The sequence below is a fragment of the Thalassophryne amazonica genome, chromosome 16, assembly GCF_902500255.1.
Source record: "Thalassophryne amazonica chromosome 16, fThaAma1.1, whole genome shotgun sequence".
Lineage (NCBI taxonomy): Eukaryota > Metazoa > Chordata > Actinopteri > Batrachoidiformes > Batrachoididae > Thalassophryne > Thalassophryne amazonica.
Window position 1 is genome coordinate 58,462,439 of NC_047118.1, and position 23,578 is coordinate 58,486,016.

Below are 23,578 nucleotides of genomic sequence, written 5' to 3' on the forward strand. Positions count from 1 at the left end.
CAACGTTCTGTTCTGGCAGTATTGATCCTTGACCCAAAATACATAAGCATACCAAACAGCAAATGTCAGCTGTCCTCAGTTTGTCCGTGATCAAAGTTATATTCACTCACACACTGAGAGGTTCTTGTCTTTTCCGCATTCTCCCGCAAGCAGGTGCTTCTATTTTTAGACACAAACAGAGACGTGGCGGAAGACATCAAACACAATACATATTTCACTCATGCAGAGCTGTGAAAACTCCACAGATCTGCGAAATTCTGCAGATTTCATTAAAGGGTGGGGGGGGTAGTGTTTTACTCTGTAATCGTGATCGTCACTGAATTTTTAAAATGTCTATTGCAAAGTGTTCTTTTTTTACGACATCGTACAAGTTTTATAAGACCGCGGCTGTCCGCGGACACTGATCTCTGTGTTAACACACAAATCAGTGTCCTCAGTTCCACAGAGTTTTGAGGAGAAAAAAGCCTGACTGTTGCGACAGTTGTCATAAAGTGAGACTGGTTGGTTGCTGCGGCAACGCTATGTGTCTCCTGCGTGAAGCTTAAGCTAAACATAGCATGTGGACATCGCAAACCTTTAGAGCTCTAAAGTTTTTAAAAGAAGACTTGTACAGCATGTCTCTGTCACGGACCAACATCAGACAGAGAGATGGTGAGAAAGACTGTTTGAAAAAGTCTGATAAGGACAAGAATCCGTGGAATTGTCACTGGCTTCATCAACACAACTGAAACATAAAAGAAACGGGAAAAGTGAATTGTGCCTTCAGGAAACACGGTAAGAATTTTTCTCTCTCTGGAAAATAAACATTGTGCTGTTCAAACAGGATTTTAAACAAGATTGTGTGACTTTTTTCATTAATCTAGACTTTCTTTCACTGGGAAAAAAAAGACTGGCTTTGAATGGATTTATATGAATTTACACAAGAATGTAAATTAGTTTTTATTAATGTAGACTTTTTTCATGGGAAAAAGACACTGTGAGACTTTTTGTTCCAGGAGATGCTGAAAATGTATCATTAGATAAAAAATTTATTTGGTTTCTGGGATCCAACAGGGCCCGAGACCCCGGCTTCTGGGGGTCTATGCCCCCCAGACCCCCTGCAAATTTTCCTCGGATTTCACAATTTTCATTTCACAGCCCTGCTCATGGTACCAGCAACATGTCATTTAACTCACTCATGGTAACAGCAGCATGACACTTAACTAAACTGACTAAACCAGTTGAACTACAAAAACACCTAAATCACTAACACTAGCAACACATGGCCCACAATAACATTTATAACCCCCAAACTCTGAAATCCCATGGTGCATTGCAGCACAACATCCATTGTTTATTGGTTAGTTAAAATCGGTAGTTTCTCAAAAAATATTTGTCCTATCAACTTTCCATTTTCGCAGCGTTCATCCTTGACCCAAAATGCGTAAGCATATCAAATGGCAAATGGCATCTCTCCCTGGTTTCTCTGTAATTGAAACCATACACATGCATGCACGCATGCGCACAGAGGCCACTTGGCTATTATAATATAGATTAATTAAAATAAGTGCAAATTATAAAGTACAGAAAAGAAGTGTGTTTCCAGATTGGCTTTGAAGGACTCAACAAAACTTGGACTTCTAACCTCCAGTGGAGATTACTCCAGATTAAAGTATGATAAAAATAGTCGCTGCATCCTGCTGATTTCTTCTTAACATTAGGAACACAGTAAGTCTGCATCCTGAGAATGTAGGGTCACGAAATGCAACATAAGGCTTAATTAATATGTTCCACAAGGTAAGAGAGTGCAGGACCTTTTTGTATTTTATAGCTGAGCAGCAGAACTTTTAAATCTGTTCTCACACTCATAGGCAGCCTGTGAAAGGAGGCCAACACACGTGATACGAGATCTGTCCAAAAAGTATCGTACCTTTTTATTTTTTGCAAAACCATATGGATTTGAATCACGTGTGATTGCATCAGCCAAGCTTGAACCTTTGTGCGCATGCGTGAGTTTTTTCACACCTGTCAGTTGCGTCATTCGCCTGTGAGCAGGCTTTGAGTGAGCAGTGGTCCACCCCTCTCGTCGGATTTTTATTGCGAATAAATGTCTGAACGATTTGGAGCTTTGCTGCATCAAATTTTTCCAGAAACTGAGAGACCTCCAGGTGGACACCATTCAGAAAATTTAGATGGCTTTCAGCGACAATTTTATGGGGATTACACAGATTAAGGAGTGCTCCAGCCGGTTTAAAGACCGCCCACAGCGTCTGAGAGCGCGGTGCGCTCCGAGCGCAGATCGACAGACTCAAACCCCACTCAAACAACCAGATCATTTCCAACGTGAAGGCTTTGTTGATCCGGGACGTCGTCTAACTTTCACAAAAAAGGCAGAAGGCGTGGACATCAGCACTTTTTCGGCACATTCTACTGTTACAGGAGTTTTTTTCATGGAAAGAGAAGCGGAGGATTGCGCCACCATGTCGCTCATGGCGTGGGACAAAACCACCTCCGTGTTGGTCTCACAGAAAGGCTTTCAGGTGGCTCAGACGGCTTCCAGTTGCTTTTCAGTCGTGTGAGCTGGACATGCCCCAACATGTCCTGTGAGGCTCCATCATGGCGTTGCTTTGCGCCATGCGGCTCTGCCACGACACGCAGAGTTCCTCCGCTCCTGTTTCCGTGACAAAAACTCCTGTAACAGTGGAATGTGCTGTTCATTTCTAAACTGGACGCTGTCTTGATCCGGTATGTCGTCTGACTAGCACAGGAATTGCGGAAGGCGTGGACATCAGCACTTTTTCGGCACATTGAGACAGACGTGCGGAGGAACTCCGCGCGTCGCGGCGGAGCCGCATGGCGCAAAGCACCGCAGTGATGAAGCCTCACAGGACATGTTGGGGCATATCCAGCTTTTGCACAATTTCTCGGATACTCACACGACTGAAAAGCAACCGGAAGCCGTCTGAAAGCCACCTGAAAGCCGTCCTGTGAGACCAACACTTTTCTCTTTCCATGAAAAAAACTCCTGTAACAGTAGAATGTGCCAAAAAGTGCTGATGTCCACGCCTTCTGCCTTTTTGTGAAAGTTAGACGACGTCCCGGATCAACAAAGCCTTCACGTTGGAAATGATCTGGTTGTTTGAGCGGGGTTTGAGCTTGTCGATCGGAGCGCGCTGCGCTCTCAGACGCTGTGGGCGGTCTTTAAACCGGCTGGAGCACTCCTTAATCTGTGTAATCCCCATAAAATCATCGCTGAAAGCCATCTAAATTTTCCGAATGGTGTCCAGCTGGAGGTCTCTCACAGTTTCTGGAAAAATTTGATGCAGCAAAGCTCCAAATAGTTCAGACATTTATTCTCAATAAAAATCCGACGAGAGGGGTGGACCACTGCTGTTATATGGCTGGGGGGGCCTGGCTGCCGGTTTGTTTGTCTTTTGGTTTCCTCCCAGGTGGCGTGCGTTTGGGACTGAGTGGCTGTGTTGCTGAGGCTGTCAGGACCTCACCCTGATCACCTGCGACTCGTCAGGACTCACAGCTGTAGTGCATCTGGATGGATTGGAACATGTTGGCATTTAAGACTGGAGTGCACAGTGTGTATTTGCCAGAGACTCGACCTTGTGACCAGACGGGTGAGATCGTCGTCTCGGGAGCCATCTCATCAGCAGCGGATGCTGAGAACGTCCAGGTTTGATGCACAGTCTGTGAAAGAGGAGGGGGTGAGGTCTCACGCTCGTCAGCACACTTCCTGAGGTACGTTAGATTTTGTGACTAACAGTTATACAGTCAGTAAATGTGGTGTCCCTCACACCTTATTGTATTGAGCTGTTTGTTAGTCATGTATCAGCTTCCACTGCAGTGGAGTTTTGTGAACTGGATGTTCCATGCCTGCAGGTTGGGAAGCTGATCAGTAATCAAGCCAGGAAGTGTTTGCTGTTTGTACACCTTTAAGTGTTCTGTGTGTAGAGTGTGGACTCACATAATGGTTCCTTCTTTCACAGACTCGGTTGTTGCGGCCACCTGGGGGGTGTCGGCGGGGTCCTTGGGTCCGAAACAGCTTCTGGCTCCGGACCGTTAGCACTGCTGGGAGAGCACCACGCCAGGCCGCACCTTTTTGTTATATTATCACTGTTATGTATTAAATTCAGTTAGCCTTTGTACCGTGCTCTGCTTATTTCATACTGGGTCCTTCAAACGCTGGTCGGTTCTCCGAGCTGCGTCCGACACATAACAGTAGTCTCTGGCCAAACATCACGGACCCAGCGTTAGCAGAGACGGTAACGCGCCGGGAAGGCGGCAGCAGACGTTCAGTGGTTATCCGGATCAGTTGCAGGGCTCTCCGCCCGGAAGGTGCGTGTTTGAGACCCATTACTGGATACTGATTTGTGCTCTCTTGCAGCCGTGTTCCTGTGTTTGTGCCTTATCCGTGGGTCGTGGTGGAGCGTGACTGGCGACGGCTTCGCGTCACGCTCCGACCGGATAAGAGGTGTAAACGGGAGCTGCAAGAGTGCGTTTGTAATGGGTTCACGCGCACGGCGGAGCTCTGTTAGCACGGGTCGCTGGGCTTCCTGTGTTACAGTCGTAGCCCCGTTTCCCCGGACAAAGGTAACCACTGCGTCTGTTGTATCAGCTCCGGCGTTATTTAGTTGAGCACATTTTGGTTGTGTGTTGCACTCAGCTGCGCACACAAAAGCAGCTCGTTTGTTTTTTTCTGTCGCCAAAGGGGTTTTTTCATTTTTAGCACTCCGGCTCCCCCTTGTGGTGACTGAATCACGTTACCGTCGAGCTCTTGAGTAGGAACAGGTGTGTTCCATTTGGTTGAGCTTGACGGTATAACTCACTGATTTGTTTTGTGTTAGTTCATTTTGTGTGGGTGTTTTTTGAGTTGGTTTTTTGTGTGGGCTTTTTTTTGTTGTCCACTATTTGTCTGGGGGTGTGACCCTGTAGCCTTTGCAAAAAAAAAAAAAAAAAAAAAAAAAGGGACCCAAACAACTGTGTGTTGGTCTGTTTGTTTTTTCTTTTGTTTCTTTTTGTTTCACATCCCCAGGGTTGGATGGAACGGTCCCCTGGGGGGGTGATGGGGTTGGTACTTGGGTTGTTTTTTCTTTTTGTTTTTTGTTATGCCCTCTCTTCTCCTCTGACTCCAGCCGGGTGTGCCGGAGGCGTCTCCTGGGGTTGACGAGTGGTCCTCTGGGAGGCGCTGGTAGTCCCCGTGGGTGACGTTGGATCCCAGAGGGACCTCGGCCGTGGTTATTACTCCTGGAGCTGGCGGGTGGCCCTCTGGGGGGTGTTGGTCCCTACGTGTCGTTTGGGGGGGAGGAGGGGGGGGTATTTTGGCATTTTTGTTTGAGCTCAAATTTGGGTTTTTCTTTTCTCCCCTTCCCTAGGGTTTGATGGAACGGTCCTCTGGGGGGGGGGGGGGGGGGGGGGGTGTTTTAGTATTTTTGTTCGCAGGCTTGGGTTGGGTTGTTTTTCCTTTCTCCCCTTCCCTGGGGTTTGATGGGACGGTCCCCTGGGAGGGGGGGGGTGTTTTGGTTGTTTTGTTTTATGACTAATCACACGTTTGGTTAAAGGCTGACCGCACAGGTGTAGGAACTCCTGGCCACACCTGTGCTAAGACTGTCAGAAACAAGGGCAAAGATGCAGCCAGTTCAACCAGTCTGTTGGAGGATGAACGCAGACGCGGTTTCCAGCCATGGTCCCTGGAGGGGGGTGTTTCTCCTGGGCCAGGTGTGTGTGGTCGCCGGGAGGCTTCCCGTGAGGGTGGGGTACTGTTATATGGCTGGGGGGGCCTGGCTGCCGGTTTGTTTGTCTTTTGGTTTCCTCCCAGGTGGCGTGCGTTTGGGACTGAGTGGCTGTGTTGCTGAGGCTGTCAGGACCTCACCCTGATCACCTGCGACTCGTCAGGACTCACAGCTGTAGTGCATCTGGATGGATTGGAACATGTTGGCATTTAAGACTGGAGTGCACAGTGTGTATTTGCCAGAGACTCGACCTTGTGACCAGACGGGTGAGATCGTCGTCTCGGGAGCCATCTCATCAGCAGCGGATGCTGAGAACGTCCAGGTTTGATGCACAGTCTGTGAAAGAGGAGGGGGTGAGGTCTCACGCTCGTCAGCACACTTCCTGAGGTACATTAGATTTTGTGACTAACAGTTATACAGTCAGTAAATGTGGTGTCCCTCACACCTTATTGTATTGAGCTGTTTGTTAGTCATGTATCAGCTTCCACTGCAGTGGAGTTTTGTGAACTGGATGTTCCATGCCTGCAGGTTGGGAAGCTGATCAGTAATCAAGCCAGGAAGTGTTTGCTGTTTGTACACCTTTAAGTGTTCTGTGTGTAGAGTGTGGACTCACATAATGGTTCCTTCTTTCACAGACTCGGTTGTTGCGGCCACCTGGGGGGTGTTGGCGGGGTCCTTGGGTCCGAAACAGCTTCTGGCTCCGGACCGTTAGCGCTGCTGGGAGCGCACCACGCCAGGCCGCACCTTTTTGTTATATTATCACTGTTATGTATTAAATTCAGTTAGCCTTTGTACCGTGCTCTGCTTATTTCATACTGGGTCCTTCAAACGCTGGTCGGTTCTCCGAGCTGCGTCCGACACATAACAACTGCTCACACAAAGCCTGCTCACAGGCGAATGACGCAACCAACAAAGGTTCAAGCTTGGCTGCGCACACGTGATTCAAATCCATATGGTTTTTGCAAAAAATAAAAAGGTCCGATACTTTTTGGACAGACCTCGTATGATTAAATGTCCTAGTTTCAGTTGAAACATCTTATGCTCTTTTGTGGTAAAACAGAAAATAACACATTGAACACATGAGTGTACAAATGCATCAGCAGTAGACGGCATACGTCTAATGATTGCAGATGAAAATGAGCATTCTTTGCCACCTCTCGGATATGCATGTCAAAGGACAATGCATGATCAAAAATTACACCAAGATTTTTGACTGTGATGAATCACACAACCGCCAGGTGACAGCATAAATTCATCATAGAGATGTCTTTGTCTAGCAGGACCAACAATAATCATTTGTCTTACCAGAGTTCAAAAGCAGAAAATTACAAGACATCCAATTCTTCACTTCAGCCAGACAAGCTGGACTTTAGACCAGGTTTTTGATGCTCTATGGTGTAATTGCTTTTTGCTGCCTCCAGATAGCAATACACCAAACAACTATATCTAATCACACCTCATTCTCAGTCCAACTCACCTGTGGGTCCACAGCTGAGTGAATGTACAGTTGCTGGGTGTGAAAATGACAACTGCGTTACCTGGAAACTAGCAATAACACATGCATTGTCGTTGCCCGATGCACAGTGCAACACACTGCAGTGCGTGCTGCACTGCATGATGTAGTGTGCAATGCTTTGCATCGGCTGTAACATAAGGTCCAAAGAGCCATACTAAATTGATGATGCAGCCCAAAATGCATCGTACACGTTATGTTAATGACTATTTTCTAAGCCATGAAACTGAACAGGAGACTGTTAAAAAAAATTGTAATGATGATCATCAGTCCTGTTGAAATGTTAAATGCAGTTTTATTCCTGTCCTTCAGGTACCTTATTAAATTCTTAGATAAGCTGACAGCGTACCAAGATGCTAACAAGATGACTCCAGGTAACATGGCAATTGTCCTCGGTCCAAACTTGCTCTGGACGCACACGGAACCGTATGTAAACATCTGTAATATAAACATTGGTAGCTACTTTCCCTCTATGAAATTATTTTATTTGTTCTGATTTTTTTTTTCTTTCTAGGAACATAACAGAGATGATGACCACCGTGTCCCTACAGATAGTCAGCGTAGTTGAGCCGATTATTCAGCACGCTGACTGGTTCTTCCCGGGAGGTGTGTGGGTCACATACTGTTGCATGTGTGTAATAGTGTAGATGGATGGTGCAACATGTCAGTATTTATTGCTCATCATGTATCACTGCTGCATTTCTACAATTGGATAATGAATTGGTTTGTCTAAAAACAGAACAGTAGATTTAATACAGATGTACTGCAAAAACCAAATCACAACAGTAGAAATCATGATACCACAGCATTCAGCAGAATGACACAAACAAGCTATTTAAATCTTGTTCCTGCTAGAAATGGAGCATTTAAAGTATTAAATTGGGTGCAGCGGTTGTGCAGTTGAGGGATAGCGGTTATCATTAACTATTTTAACAGAAAGTCGAAGTAAGTCACTGTATGCCCATTGGTGGAGGTGTATATCCCTAAAAGCCAGCCCATCACAAATTACTTCCCCATCCAAGGCTGGTGTTGCTGACGGAACGGTCCCCTCTAAAAATTGGTCCGCCCTGCCTTCACTGTGCCTTCACTGTGCTTGCGTGTGAGACTGACTCTCTGAGTCTGACTCTCTACACCCAAAGCAATCAAAGAGAATAATATGTGATTATTAACTATCAGATGAGAAAGTAAAACCTGTTAAATAATTCTAAAGTCAGTTTTAAGCAGGAGGTGATAGTCTAGTGGTTAAGCATTGGGCTTGAGACCAGAGGATCCTCGGTTCAAATCACAGCCTGACCGGAAAATAACTACGGGGCCTTGGGCAAGGTCCGTAATCCCCTAGTTGCTCCCGATGTGTAGTGAGCACCTTGTATGGCAGCACCCTCACTTCGGGGTGAATGTGAGGTATTATTGTAAAGCGCTTTGAGCATCTGAGGCAGATGGAAAGCACAATATAAATGCAGTCCATTTACCATTTAAGCAGAAACTAGGCCATTTTATGCAAAAACGAGGCCATAATCAATGAATCGCTACTGGCGAAGTGCTGCTGTGGTGCTCTGATCAGTCCCCCGTCTTTTATTATCATTTCCCCAATCTTTAATTATGAAATAATGCTGAATTTATATGGAAATGGTTGTTGTACAAAAGCTTCATATATCTGTCGCTGAGATAGATGATGACTGGAGTGCAGCGCTTTGAGCATCTGATGCAGATGAAAAGCGCAATATATATGTAGTCCATTTACCATTACATAGAAACAAGGTCATTTTAAGCAGAAACGAGGCGATAATCGGTGAATCGTTGCTGATGTGCATGCGCAGTGAAGGTAGGGCAGACTGATTTTTAGGGGGGACCATTCGGTTGGCGACACTGGTATCATTTACAGCTGCAACAGGATTTGGTATTTATTTTCATAACAACTAGATCACAAGATTCATTGGACCTGACTGTACAACCGTTAGTTCTTTCACCTTCTCCCTTTTTGTTCAGGGTTACCACAGCAGATCTAATATGTATCTCCATGTTTATTTGGTACAAGCCAAATGTGATGGCATCACTAACGTGGTGTTATCATGAAGAAAAAAACTGGCCTGCACATGTTTTACGGCAGATGCTTTCCTGAAGCAACCCCATATTGAATGGATAACAGGCACACGGGTGGTCTTGTACCAGGAAGCAAGCGCACTGACTACTTAGCCACCTGACCTTACCTCAACGATACAAAATGTATGTTTACAACTGCACTGTTATGTGTCGACGCAGATTGAGGAGCGAACCTGCGTCAGACAGGACCCAGCACTAAAAATAACCAGAAAGCGGTTCCATCAACAAAAAAACAATTTATTTTTCACCTGTGCCTAAATAAATTATACAAAAAAAAAACCCCAACCCAATGTCCTTCAAGAGGAGTGACTGCTGGCATGCTCTCCAGTGTTCATGGGGAGAGCAGTCCGGTGCTCCTGGACTCACTACCATCAAACAGACACCCCCCAGGTGGACACGACAAACTGACTCTGTTGAAGCACAGAAGATGTGAGGTACGTTAGCAGTTATAGCAATTTCTTTCACAAAACACATGCTATCAGCAACACATCAAGGTCTGTACTTTTTATCTTTATGCACATGAGCAGCTTCTCACAATAAGTGGAGGATCACTTATCCTGCACGCCACAGCAGTGAGAAGCAAGCCACACCATTCTCATCACAATTTCACATATACTATGTAGCAAAACATCAAGTTACTATCTACAATTAGTCCAACAGTTAATTACCTTTACTGTGTGCTGACAGCATGTGTCCTCACCCTTCCTTGCTTCACAGGCTTAATGTGTCAAACCCAGGTGCGGTCCTCAGCGTCTCACAAACGAACATCACAAGGTCGAGTTCCCGGCAGTTCTGCTTGATTCACACATGCCTTAAGAGCAGAACGCCATCCAATTATCTGCTACAGCTGAAAGTCTTTAGGGCTGCACGTGAGCACCAGTCCCAGGTGCCTCACATGATATTGACGAGGGTGAGGATTCTTCAGCCAGCACCTTTTTTCCACAGACAAATCAGCTTCCATGCCACCTGAGGAGCAAAGAAAAGAAAACAACACCAAAACCTCCAGCCACACCCCCCAACACACAACATGCACCTTCTTAAGCTACATGCACACACTCATCTTCAACTGTTCAGTCCAATCAAGGGTCGCGGGGGGCTGGAGCCTATCCCAGTAGTCATAGAGCGCGAGGCATGGTACACCCAGGACAAGACGCCAGTCTGACACAGGGCCACCAACAGACAAACAAACACAGACACACCCACTCACACACCTGTGGACAGTTTAAAGATTCCGATCCACCTAACCACCATGCCTTTGGGTGTGGGAGGAAACTGGAGCACCCGGAGGAAACCCACGTGGAGAACATGCAAACTCCACACAGAAAGGCCCCAGGTGGGAAGTGATCCCACAACCTTCTTGCTGTGAGGCAACAGTGCTAACCACGAAGCAACCATGCCACTTAGATTAACAATACAAAATATATTAAAAAATACATAAATAATAATATTCTAATAATATCAAAAATGCTTTATTGGTTTAGTTTGTAAAGCTGTGTAATGCATGGGGTTTCTGTGCAGCAGCTGAATGCAGACACACACAGCTCATGAACTCATCTGTTGCCATTTTGTTGTTCCAAAGATTGACTCCTTTATAATTTAAGTGAGTGCTTCAAGTGTTTGGAAACAGTGAAGCATTTTCTGAGGCATTTGTTTTGTTTCATGTGTCAGGCATTTTGAAGGAGCAAATCATGTTTCAAGCAATCGTCACATTTATTACTTTAAGCATTTTAAGTGAATTACTTTCAAAGACAATTTTTTTCACTGAGGGTTTTTTAGTTTTGAAATAATACTTTCCAAAAGCATCTGGTTGTTTAGATTCAGTGTTTCAAAAAGCCATGTTTTTCTCATAGTTTGCTGGACTATCTCAGAACAAGCATAAAATTTTAAATATATTCCTCTGACTTGGAATCAGAGCATAATCCTATTAGTGATATCTGATCTGAATTTTAACACAAAAACAACAACAAAAATGAATGAATAATCTGGACATCTGCAATGTGTGTATGAATATGTTAATAATAATAAAAGGATTTATAATTGTCATTCTTATCCAATTACATTTTTTCCGCAAATCTGATTGGTTCATCGTGTGAGATTTCAGACCGTATAATATTGGGGTAATGGTGACAAAATATTCAACCATTTCATGTTTGGATGTATTACTCTGCACCCTGACCGGCCGCGCGTGCTGCTACACAGATGTCAATAATGGCGCTGTCAGCTGAGAGCGAGAGAAAATCGCATACTGACGACGATGCCAAAATGTGTGAATTTAAGCTACCATACAAAAGTATTGATATGGATTCTGATACAGAATTATCGTTTCACATTTGATGGATTACTCCGTGCCCTGACCGCTGTTGGAGCGTCGCTGCCTCGGTTCAAAGGTAAGCCTCGCCGACCGAATTACCTGCAGAAAAATAAATAATGCAAACGATGGAATTGGATTAGAATGGGAACAGCCCCCTTGTGTCTGATGATTTGCAGACGTAAATGCTGGTTATACAATCGCAAATATCCGTTTTACCGTAAAGCTCAATTTGTGACAGTATAACTAGCATGAACATCCGCAAATAATCAGACACAACAGGGTTATTCCATAAATAATATGTATATGTCATGGACATGAACAAGTGAAGTTCTTCAGCATCTCACCATAGCATTTAGGTCCTTCAGACTTTAATTTCAGCAAATACTTCTGGGCAGCATTAGCATGGCTAAAAACATTCAGCTTCTGGGGAGCTTCATTTCCAAACTCCAGCCCTCTTAACCCAATGCCATTTGTGCAGTTGAGGGACAGACCACATCAGCTGCACCTGGAAAGTCCTCACCATGTAATTTGGGTCTTTCAGACTTTGTTATCAGTAAATGCTTCGGGGTAGCATTAGTGTGGCTAAAAACCTTCATGCAATTTCACACTAAATAGTCACTGACTGATCTCATGTGCTGTCAAGATGCGCACTGCCTCCCACTTTAGCATTCCTGGATTCAGTGTTGACTCAACATTTAGCATTTCCTGTTTGTGTCAACTGTGCGCTGAATTCCAGCGAGATCTCGTCTATTCATGTGAGATCTCCTCTTTCTCTTATTTCAATTTTGTTTTCATATTTTTTTTATTGAGACAAGCAAAAAGTTAACACAAAAACCTTTCAGAGGATAAACATAGCAATGCAAAAACAACATAACAAAAGTCAGAATAATATCCTCTGCTGTAGCTCCAGGAAGTGTTCAACATTTGACATTTCCTGTTTCAGTGTGGGCTCAAAATTTGTCACTTCCTGTTTCAGTGTCAGCTTGCCACTGAATTCCCGTGAGACTCCATGAGATCTCATCTATTGTCAATCCATGAAGTGTCTACCCAGGAAGTGATCAACATTTGACATTTCCTGTTTCACTGTGGGTTCAAAATTTGGCACTTCCTGTTTGTGACAGTGTACCATGAGCAAGCTTTGTGCTGCTGCGCGTCTCTTCGCTTGTATAATGAAACTACAGTGGCGATACTTCTGGCAAGGTCCCAGGCACCCTAAATTATAATAACTTAAAAAGCATTTTAGAATGTCGTTGCTCTGCTTCTTGCAGATCTGGCATGGTGTTGGTGATTTTTATGCCTGGTTAAACTCATCTATTTGTCAAATTTTGTCAAAATTGGCTCTTTAGTAAAATGCTCTATTTTCTATTTTTATTAATATTATTATATTTGGAATATTATAGAATTTATTCTTCCCTCCTCTGTCCTTTCCCTCAGAGATTGAATTCAACTTGATGGGAAGCTACAGCAGCCCGATCCATGCCAACCACAACTCCAACTACAGCTCCATGCCCTCACCAGACATGGACCAATCTGATCGCAAGCAGCAGCACGACCAGAGCCGACGCCCACTGAGTGTTGCCACTGACAACATGATGCTGGAGTTTTACAAAAAGGATGGGTATGATGTCAAGTGCATTTTTTGCTGCCTACATCTCTGTTTCTCCGTCCGCCCACATCTCCTCTCATTCATCTAATCCTGAATTCTTTCCTTTAAGTACTTGCACATGAAGAATCTGTTACCTCCAGGGAGTATCATCCTGGTATTCAAACTCTGGCTTCCACAGATGATACATGACTGGTCTCTTTAACAGTCAGCAAATTTACAGCTGCATTATCGCTACCGGAATTCATCACAGAAAGACCACAATAAAAATTTGCTTCTTTTAATTACATGGGGATGACGTGCTTTGAGTGGCATTGTCTCCATAGCAACAAGGCTGGATTGGAGGAAAGATGGTTACCTCTTCTACAGAAGTATTTATTTCCATCCTCCTACACCCTGCTCCTTCTCCACAGTCTGGCTCACACGTCACCTGGTCTGAGTCATACATCCAGCCTGCTGAAATACACTGACGGAATAAGAAGGAATGACTTCACCAAAACACTATCACTGAATTCAGAAAGGGCTTGAATACGAGAGTCACTTTGCAGCAGTGAAGTTATTTTCCTCTCACTAAGTTTAATTTGAAGCAACAACAATGTAATTATTCCTCAGTCAGTAAGTGCATGTTATTTCTGAAGTTTATCATCCTGCCAGCTCTGAAACACCATCATTTGTTATTCTCACCCACTCACTCATCTTCAACTACTTATCTAGGATCGGGTCGCGAGGCAGCAGCTCGAGCAGGGGACCCCAGACTTCCCTTTCCTGGGCCACATTACAAACCTCTGACTGGGGGATCCCGAGGCATTCCCAGGCCATTGTAGAGATATAATCTCTCTATAATCTCTCCACCTCATCCTGGGTCTTCCCCCCGGGGTCTCCTCCCAGATGGACATGCCTGGAGCACCTCCCGGGGGTATCCTTACCAGATGCCCGAACCACCTCAGCTGGCTCCTTTCAATGCAAAGGAGCAGTGGCTCTACTCTGAGCTCCCCACGGATGACCGAGCTTCTCACTCTATCTCTAAAGGAGACACCAGCCACCCTCCTAAGGAAGCCCATTTCAGCAGCTTGTACCCGCAATCTAGTTCTTCCAGTCATGACTCAACCGTCATACGTGAGATTAGGAATGAAGATTGACCAATAGATCGAGAGCTTTGCCTTTTGGCTCAGCTCCCTTTTCGTCACAACAGCACGGTAGAGCGAATGCAATACCACCCCTGCTCGGTCGATTCTCCAGCCAATCTCACGCTCCATTGTCCCCTCACTCATGAACAAGACCCCGAGGTACTTGAACTCCTTCATTTGGGGCAAGACCTTATTCCCTACCTGGAATAAGCAATCCATGGGTTACCTGCTGAGAACCATGGCCTCAGATTTAGAGGTGCTGATCCTCATCCCAGCGGCTTCACACTCAGCTGTGAACCGATCCAGTGAGTGTTAGAGGTCACAGGCAGATGAAGCCAACAGGATACAGCACATCATCTGCAAAAAGCAATGATGAGACCCTGAGCCCACCAATCTGGAAACCCTCCTCCCCCTGACTACACCTCGATATCCTGTCCATGAATATCGCAAACGGATTGGTGACGAGTCGCAGCCCTGGTGGAAGCCAACCTCCACCAGAAATGAGTTCGACCTACTGCCGAGAACCCGAACACAGCTCTCGCTTTGTGAGTACAGAGATTGGATGGCCCTGAGAAGGGACCCCCTCACTCCATACTCCTGCAGCACCTCCCACAGTATCACCCGATCATACACCTTCTCCAAGTCCACAAAACACATGTAGACTGAATGGGCATACTCCCAGGCACCCTCCAGGATCGGTTGTTCCACAACCAGGATGGACCCACATTGTTCCTCTTCAATCAGAGGTTTGACTGTCGGCTGAACCCTCCTTTCCAGCACCCTGGAGTCGACTTTACCAGGGAGGCTGAGTAGTGTGATGCCCCTGTAATTGGCACACACTCTCTGGTCCCTTTTTTAAATATGGGGACCACCACCCCAGTTTGACACTCCTTAGGCATTGTCCCAGACCTCAACACAGTGTTGAAGAGACGTCTCATCCAAGACAGTCCCTCCACATCCAGAGCCTTCAGCATCTCATCATGTCCCGGGGCCTTGCCACTGCAGAGTTGTTTGACTACCTCAATGACTTCCACCAGGGAAATTAATGATAATCCTCCATCAGCTTCCAGCTCTGTCCATACTACAGAGGGTACTCTGGTCTGATTCAAGAGTTCCTCAAGTGTTCCTTCCAGCAGCGGATTACATCCTCAGTTGAGGTCAACAGAGTCCCATCCTTACTGTAGACAGCTTGGATGATTCCCCATTTTCCCCTCCTGATGTACTTCATGGGCTGCAGAGGCACATGGTGCCAACCGAAGGTTCTTCTCCATGGTTTCTCCGAACTCCTTCCGCACCTGCTGCTTTGCCTCCCCCACAACAGAGGCTGCCACCCTTCGTGCTTGTCGGTACCTTGCAACTGCCTCCGGTGTCCTCTGAAATAACATATCCAGGAACGGATCTCTTCTCACACCATCATTACATATTATATCTTTTTGTCACTTTTTCTGCATGATCGAACATGTGGTGTACATTCAGGCATTCAGTTTAGTGTGAAATTCTGATTCTGCATTATTTCTGACCTTATATGCCTTTTGCTTTCCCCCCTTTTGCTAATGCAGCATAAGGAAAATACAAAGGTAAACCACTGTAACTTTTACTTACCCAGTTATGTTCAGGCTGCAGTTACAGGAACGATTGGTGATTAAAATGTATTTGCAGGCCAGTGTGCAAACGTGACTATGTCCTCAGAATTTCTTTAATTCTCCAAATAGGACCACAAAAGAAGGTATCGCATGTAATTTTGAGTTGCTCTAAAATCATTAGACCGTCGTGAGGTTGGTTTTACCCTACTGATCATGTGTTGTTTCATGAGTAAATCTGCTCAGTTTTAGAGGAACCGCAGAGATAGACATTTGGTGTATGGAGTTCCAGCTCCCAATTCAGATCAGGGAGACAGACACCCTCTCTACTTTTAAGATTAGGCTTAAAACTTTCCTTTTTGCTAAAGCTTATAGTTAGGGCTGGATCAGGTGACCCTGAACCATCCCTTAGTTATGCTGCTATAGACGTAGACTGCTGGGGGGTTCCCATGATGCACTGTTTCTTTCTCTTTTTGCTCTGTATGCACCACTCTGCATTTAATCATTAGTGATCGATCTCTGCTCCCCTCCACAGCATGTCTTTTTCCTGGTTCTCTCCCTCAGCCCCAACCAGTCCCAGCAGAAGACTGCCCCTCCCTGAGCCTGGTTCTGCTGGAGGTTTCTTCCTGTTAAAAGGGAGTTTTTCCTTCCCACTGTAGCCAAGTGCTTGCTCACGGGGTCGTTTTGACCGTTGGGGTTTTACATAATTATTGTATGGCCTTGCCTTACAATATAAAGCGCCTTGGGGCAACTGTTTGTTGTGATTTGGCGCTATATAAAAAAATTGATTGATTGATTGATTGATTGGAGTAACATGAAAAGCTTGATGGCATAGTACTACTCCAGCCATTATAACATTAATTGTAGAGGTAATTATCACATGAAACATTTCATATCACAACTGCAATAAGCTCACTCAGTGGTTACTTGCATAACTTTACCCAGTGCTTTTAGAAGAATATATTGATCATTCACAAACAAGGTGAACAAGCTCATTTTCAACCCTACTAGATGTTAACTAATCAAGCTAGCTGGTGTCGTGGGTCGCTTTAGTAGGCAAGCTAGGCTAGTTAGCTTGCCAACAAGCAAAGTTTCTACCTGGAAAGTAGCAAGGAACGTAGAACAGGTGACAGTAAATTATAGAAAACTGTTTTAGGGACCGTTTCAAGTTTTGATCAAGCAGGATTTTACACATTTGTTTAATGTGACATTGAAACAGATTGGAGCTGTACATGAGGTATATGAATTGAGTGAGTTGCTAACTAGAGTGATAACCTCCATCATTTTGGATACTGTTTATTTCATGTGCCTCAAAGGTTATCACTATCAACACACCTTGTGATTGGACACAGATGGAAATTTGTATGTTGAGGTTCAACCAAATTGTGCCAATGGCAATCTAGCCACCTGGATTGGCAAATATTCCTCCTTTGGCAAAACCATTGCTAATCCACAGACCACTGCAAATTACACTGACATTAATCAAGATTATTTAAAAAAAAGAAATGTGTCTGACTTAAACTATTTGTCTCCAGTGTGGGTGTGCGGGTTATGGATACCTCCTGGGTGTCTCGCAAGGGTTCCTCAACATTGGCACGTAAGACCTCCTCCACACCTCCGGGGATGCAAGGCCCTGGTTCTCCAGCAGACACGCTCATCCCCGAGCAGCCCGGAGAGCTCACCACATCACCGTCCACCACACCGGCACTCGGAGAAAGGATTGGGTAGGCCTCTTTATCGGTCTTCCTCACACATCCACTCTTCATCTTTACGTTTAGCGTCATCAGCGTCAGAATCATTAGTGCCACCAACATCATCGTGAACGTGACCACCTTGGCTGTGCTTTTACAGAGCTTTTTAATTCTGTATTTTCTGTATCACGGTCAACACCTTCATGTGCCATTGTTATTTTGCAGTTTTCTCAAATTTTTACTAACATTTATGTTGTACTTCAACATTTATTTTGGGTAAAATCTTCAAAGAAGAATTGACATTTTATGGGGATTTTTTCACACATAGCTTCAATCTGCAAGTCCTATCTAGCATGTTAATATGCCCAAATCCATTGATGTAGCTTTGCTTTCTCAGCTTTGATTGTGAATTTTCTGTTTCCACACAGTAAGTTCACAATAATTCTCAAACTCACCTCATGGTTGCTGTCTGTGCCTTTATGGAACACCCATGGTGATAAAGCTTTTGGCTCTGCTGGATTTCCGCTCCTGTCCTGTGGCTCTTTGAGTCAGTGAAAGGGTTTTGTGTCTGTTTCACACTGCAGGACTTCTAAAGTGAAAAGATTAGGGCAGATAGGTTTGAGGGAAAACACTTGTGCATCAGTTCAGCGTGTAAGAGCCGGATCAGAGCTCCGTGCAGTGTGCAGACACAAGGCGATCACACAGGGAGTCCTGCACACCTGATTTTCCTTTAGCAAAACCTACTTTTCTGTTGCTCTTTCCTTTGCTTGTTTTCACTGAAGCTGGCCATACACTACCCCATGATACTATGCAGTAGTGTCGCATCATACATGCATCAGTGTAATGTGGAAGCCTACTGTCGAAAAAACGCAAAGTACCCGTGGGTATGTTACAGAGTTTGTCCCAGCAGTCTGCTTCATGCAGCGAAGGAGGAGGGTGAGAGCTGCACAGCAGGTTATGGTCACATCTTTGGCCCAATCTGTGCCACACCACTTCTTTCCCAACCTTCACTGGTTGGGTTTGTTTATTTATTTGTAAAAACCAACACACAAGTTACTGTAACGTGTGTGTTGGTTTTTACAAATAATGTATTTGTAATTTTTTCATTTGTAAAAAAAAAGGTATTTGCAAAACTGAAAAGTCTGTTTGTGAAGTGTAATTCACAACGAATAGCGACCAACTTTGGTCGCTATTCACACTCCCATCCAGTAGATGGCAATGTTCTATGAATTTTGATGAAGGGGGGGGGAGTGATTGAAAGAGACTCCTTTCTCCCATAATGCCTTTTGGCGCATGTGTCTGTTAGCACTCAAACCTTCAGAATTAGCGCATTACTTTAAAAGCTACAGTAGTGTTCGGAATAATAGTAGTGCTATGTGACTAAAAAGATTAATCCAGGTTTTGAGTATATTTCTTATTGTTACATGGGAAACAAGGTACCAGTAGATTCAGTAGATTCTCACAAATCCAACAAGACCAAGCATTCATGATATGCACACTCTTAAGGCTATGAAATTGGGCTATTAGTAAAAAAAAAAAGTAGAAAAGGGGGTGTTCACAATAATAGTAGTGTGGCATTCGGTCAGTGAGTTTGTCAATTTTGTGGAACAAACAGGTGTGAATCAGGTGTCCCCTATTTAAGGATGAAGCCAGCACCTGTTGAACATGATTTTCTCTTTGAAAGCCTGAGGAAAATGGGACGTTCAAGACATTGTTCAGAAGAACAGCATAGTTTGATTAAAAAGTTGATTGAAGAGGGGAAAACCTATACGCAGGTGCAAAAAATTATAAGCTGTTCATCTACAATGATCTCCAATGCTTTAAAATGGACAAGAAAAACCAGAGATGTGTGGAAGAAAACGGAAAACAACCATCAAAATGGATAGAAATGAATCTACTGAATCTACTGGTACCTTGTTTCCCATGTAACAATAAGAAATATACTCAAAACCTGGATTAACCTTTTAATTCACATAGCACTACTATTATTCTGAACACTACTGTATGTGCGATATTTTCACTTTGTAAAAACGACAGAGTGACCGTTAATGTCGAGCAGCATGGTGGGTTAGTGGTTAGCACTGTTGCCTCACAGTGAGAAGGTCGTGGGTTCAGTTCCCGTGGTCTTTCTGTGTGGAATTTGCATGTTCTCCCCGTGTTTGCGTGGGTTTCCTCCGGGTGCTCCGGTTTCCTCCCACTTCCAAAGACATGCGGGTTAGGTGGATTGGAATCTTTAAATTGTCTGTAGGTGTGTGGGTGTGTCTGTGTTTGTCTGTTTGTGGCCCTGCGACAGACTGGCGTCCTGTCCTGGGTGTACCCCACCTCGCTCTCTATGGCTGCTGGGATAGGCTCCAGCCCCCCACGACCCTTAATTGGACTAAGCGGTAGAAGATGAATGAATGACCATTAATGTCGACAAACTGTCCGGAATTAGTTGTTTATAAGTGAAACCATAAGTGAAAAATGCTTTGCATTTCATGTCTCCTGCCCACTGTCTGTGCCATTACATGTGGAAAGCAAATGACACTTTTTTCTGCAATGGCAGCTGGCAGCCAGCCTGCTCCCTTCTGCTGGGGGAGGACTGAGCTCACAGCTCATCTTACTGTTGCAAAACACGCAACAGACAAGAACTAACATGTATGATTTTCGGGTTTACAAATGTTTTGACCATTATGTTTTACTTACTATGCAAAAAAATGTTAGCGGACTGACGGTTAGTGGAACTAAATTTAGCGGAAGGTAATTGGTCTGCTGATGGTTTTAAAAATTAGCTGAAAAGCTTATCTGCTAACAAGAAAGTTAGCTTTGCTAATTAGCAGTTAGCAGATTCACAGAACTGTGCCTACCACTGCAGAGAATTGGAACCTGTGCTTTGCGTGCACACGATGCAACTTGTTTGTATGATTTGATTAATTTGTTCCCATTGATTGTTGAGCTCAAACACTGACAAGTTGAGCATGCACAGGGCGTGCTAAACGTGTGTTTACATGGATAATAGCAAATGTGGAAATACATTTTTTGACCATTGAAGAGGTGTTTGCTCAGAGAGATAATGTGCATGCAGAATGAATATCTTGGCCATACGTGCTTGCCAAAATATTTAATTATTTATCTTGTCTGCACAAATTAATCAAACGGGGAACTAATAATATGCCATGTCCAAACAATAGCATTTCAAGTGCTATGCAACTTTTTTCTATTAATTCCTATCTACGGTTGTTCTGGAGCTCCATGGGAGCTTCATATGCACATCTGAAAAGTTGGGTCCTTTCTTGGCATGCACCTTCTTCCCTTCTTTTGGCTGCTGCCCTTATAAGTTTAAACAATGGAAACATGCATTTCCACCTCATACAAATGCTTTATGGAACTCTGGTGGTCTTGGGTAAGGTTGAGTGTGCCATTATGTCTATATTGTGTAAACATGTGGAGTGCATGTGTGCACCTGTGTGATCCTCTGCCTGTAATAACATGTATGTAACACCAGGCAAGACAGGGTATGATGTAATACAGGAATTATAGTACGAGATGCATCGCAGAATCTTTGACCATGCTCATACTGCTGCAATGGGGTCTCATATCTGAAACACATAGGCCTAAGATGTCATTCCAGTTGCACCATACGTGCTGCAATCTGACATGCATTTCTATAAAATCTCGGCACAAGGTTGATTCCTGTTGCTTCATTGTGTCGTGTATGGCCGGCTTAAGTTATGACTGTTTGCTAAGCTTGGTTCCCACTGCCTGCCCCCAAATGCAGTTTTTTTGTTCTTTTGTAAATTTTTTGCTGCAGACCAGCTGTCACGCCAATATCATCCGAACTGGTTAACCATTATCGCTCCAGTGCGTATCCGTGTCTAGTCACTCGAGCTGTTTCTTCTGTGCTGTCTCTTAATATCTCCAGCTCCGACGTTTCGCCCAATCGGCCGGATACCTCTCATGCCCACCCACCCCCAGGGGAGGACCGGCCACCCCCTCCTTACCCGTCCGCCACCTCTTGCCACACTGCCCCACACCACTTCTATCCCAAGCCCCCGCCTTGCACTCGCCCTGTGGCACCTGGTCCAGAATCCCAACCACCTGGCTCACCCCCACTTCCAATGCGCTGGTCTGGCTTCATTCCCCCTGCCCCGCCTCCTTCCTCCTCCTCATCCTCCTCCAAATCATCACTCGACATAAATTCTAACCCAAAACCCAGCTGTCTGCACTTTCCCAAGCACAGTCCACCTGGTGAAATGTCACATGCCCACTCATCTGACACTAATTCCTCACCACTCTACATCAAAACCCCCTTGGTACTAAATCGTCATGACCAGTCCCTTGGCAACCCCCCTAGCCTTCCTTCGTCCGCGCCCCCGCCCCCACCCTGGGCTGCCTGTCCATGTGCTCGAGAGAGAGGACCCTCCAGGCTGACTAGGTAAATAAAACACACCCATGGCAGCTATGGATGCACCAGAGCAGCAGCTTAAGCTCTCTTCCATGTCGCTGGATTATAGTTTTTGTTGCATATCTCTCCCTCCCCCCCAACTGAAAATACATAATGTATTCAATTCTGTGACATTAGGTCTGTCCAACGATACTTGTCATGATGGGTTGCCTCGCAATTAAGTATGTGACTATGATCAATTCAGCTCTGTAATTGAGAAAATAAATGCATGGACAGTGTTGTATATGCCTTTGAAATTGCAAATAAATGTATTTATTACACAGTTTGTGGCAATATTTAAGGTAGCAACATTTTTAAAGTTGTCAAAGGTCTTCATTCTGAGTAATGCTGCTGTAACCTGGAATATGTATACTGCATTTTCAGTGACTATATGTCACATTGAAGTATGAAGGAAACACTTAAAAGTCGCCTCCGTCTTTAAGTCGCATTTGTTTTTGAAACATGGTGCTACTGCATCATGCAACAAGAAGCAAAATTTATCCATTTGTAACCCAAGCACTGTGTTAGTGAGCAGAAGCTAATAGGTTAATTATTGTTAATTTATGTTCTTATAGGAGGTACAATGAACTTAAGAGTAAACTGCTTCTTGTCAGTACTGAACAGATGAAAATGTCAAGGAGCTAAATGTGCACACCTTTGCCTCACTAAAGATAAATACATTTTTAAAATTGATTATACATTTGTTGTTGGCCTTGCCTTAGCCTAGCCATCCTCCTCATTGTGGTTCTAGTCGTGCCACAAAGTGCAAACAAGTGGAGTGCAGAGCAGTTATTGATCATTTTACTTGTTTCCTAAGAACCCGCACATCCTCCAAACTCAAATCATGTGTTACAGCGGCTGGAATGGTACATTACAGCCACCTTCTGCTCTGGAGTGTGGACCAGACAATACCTTTTTCAAATCAGTATACAGAAGCAGCTTGGCATGCGTGTAGATGTTGCCATCGTGGGGCCATAGCTGATAATGCAGTATTTTTGACATACAAGTTGCTTCAAAAAATGTCGCAGGACCAGCCAGACAAGTAGAAAAAAATAAAATGAAATACATGATTTATAGTCTGGAAAATACGGTACTCTTATGTACAGAGTATAAAGTTTGTAGCATTTTTCAGTGAGAACTAAACAGTTTTTATGGGAGTGACTTTTACAGCTTTCTGACTCATATGAGAAGATGGGGATATCAGAATAATTATTGGTCAGCTTTCAATGCAGGTGTGCTTGATAACTTCACGGCATCACATTCAGACTGTCCTCTTCAAAAATTTACAGCATGGGGGACTGATATGGGGATTGACCAATCCGTGATGATATTTGTTCAAATATAAGACGGGTGTTTGCAGATTAACACATGGAGATGTGATATTGACCTATAACACTGTCTATCTGTATTGTGTACCATCTACTAAATTAATCACAAATTAAGTCATATCAATGTGATATTCAGTATCATAAATAAAGCTGTAATATAAAAAATGTGGAAAAAGTGAAGC

The 23,578-nt window shown here is 44.3% G+C and overlaps 1 protein-coding gene across 10 annotated transcripts in view; it reads left to right on the plus strand.

Annotated features, from left to right (window-relative positions):
* si:ch211-114m9.1 (rho GTPase-activating protein 44) overlaps window positions 1–23,578 on the plus strand; it is a 133,519-nt gene that overhangs the window by 104,652 nt on the left and 5,289 nt on the right. For 5 of the 10 annotated variants that reach the window (XM_034189708.1, XM_034189710.1, XM_034189705.1 and 2 more), the window contains exons 14-19: window positions 7,546–7,659; window positions 7,748–7,839; window positions 13,079–13,262; window positions 15,931–15,951; window positions 17,490–17,678; window positions 21,547–22,059. In XM_034189708.1, the coding sequence (XP_034045599.1) occupies window positions 7,546–7,659; window positions 7,748–7,839; window positions 13,079–13,262; window positions 15,931–15,951; window positions 17,490–17,678; window positions 21,547–22,059 (1,113 nt within the window). The remainder of the gene's footprint in view (window positions 1–7,545; window positions 7,660–7,747; window positions 7,840–13,078; window positions 13,263–15,930; window positions 15,952–17,489; window positions 17,679–21,546; window positions 22,060–23,578) is intronic. The other 5 variants (XM_034189707.1, XM_034189713.1, XM_034189709.1 and 2 more) reach the window with 5 other exon arrangements.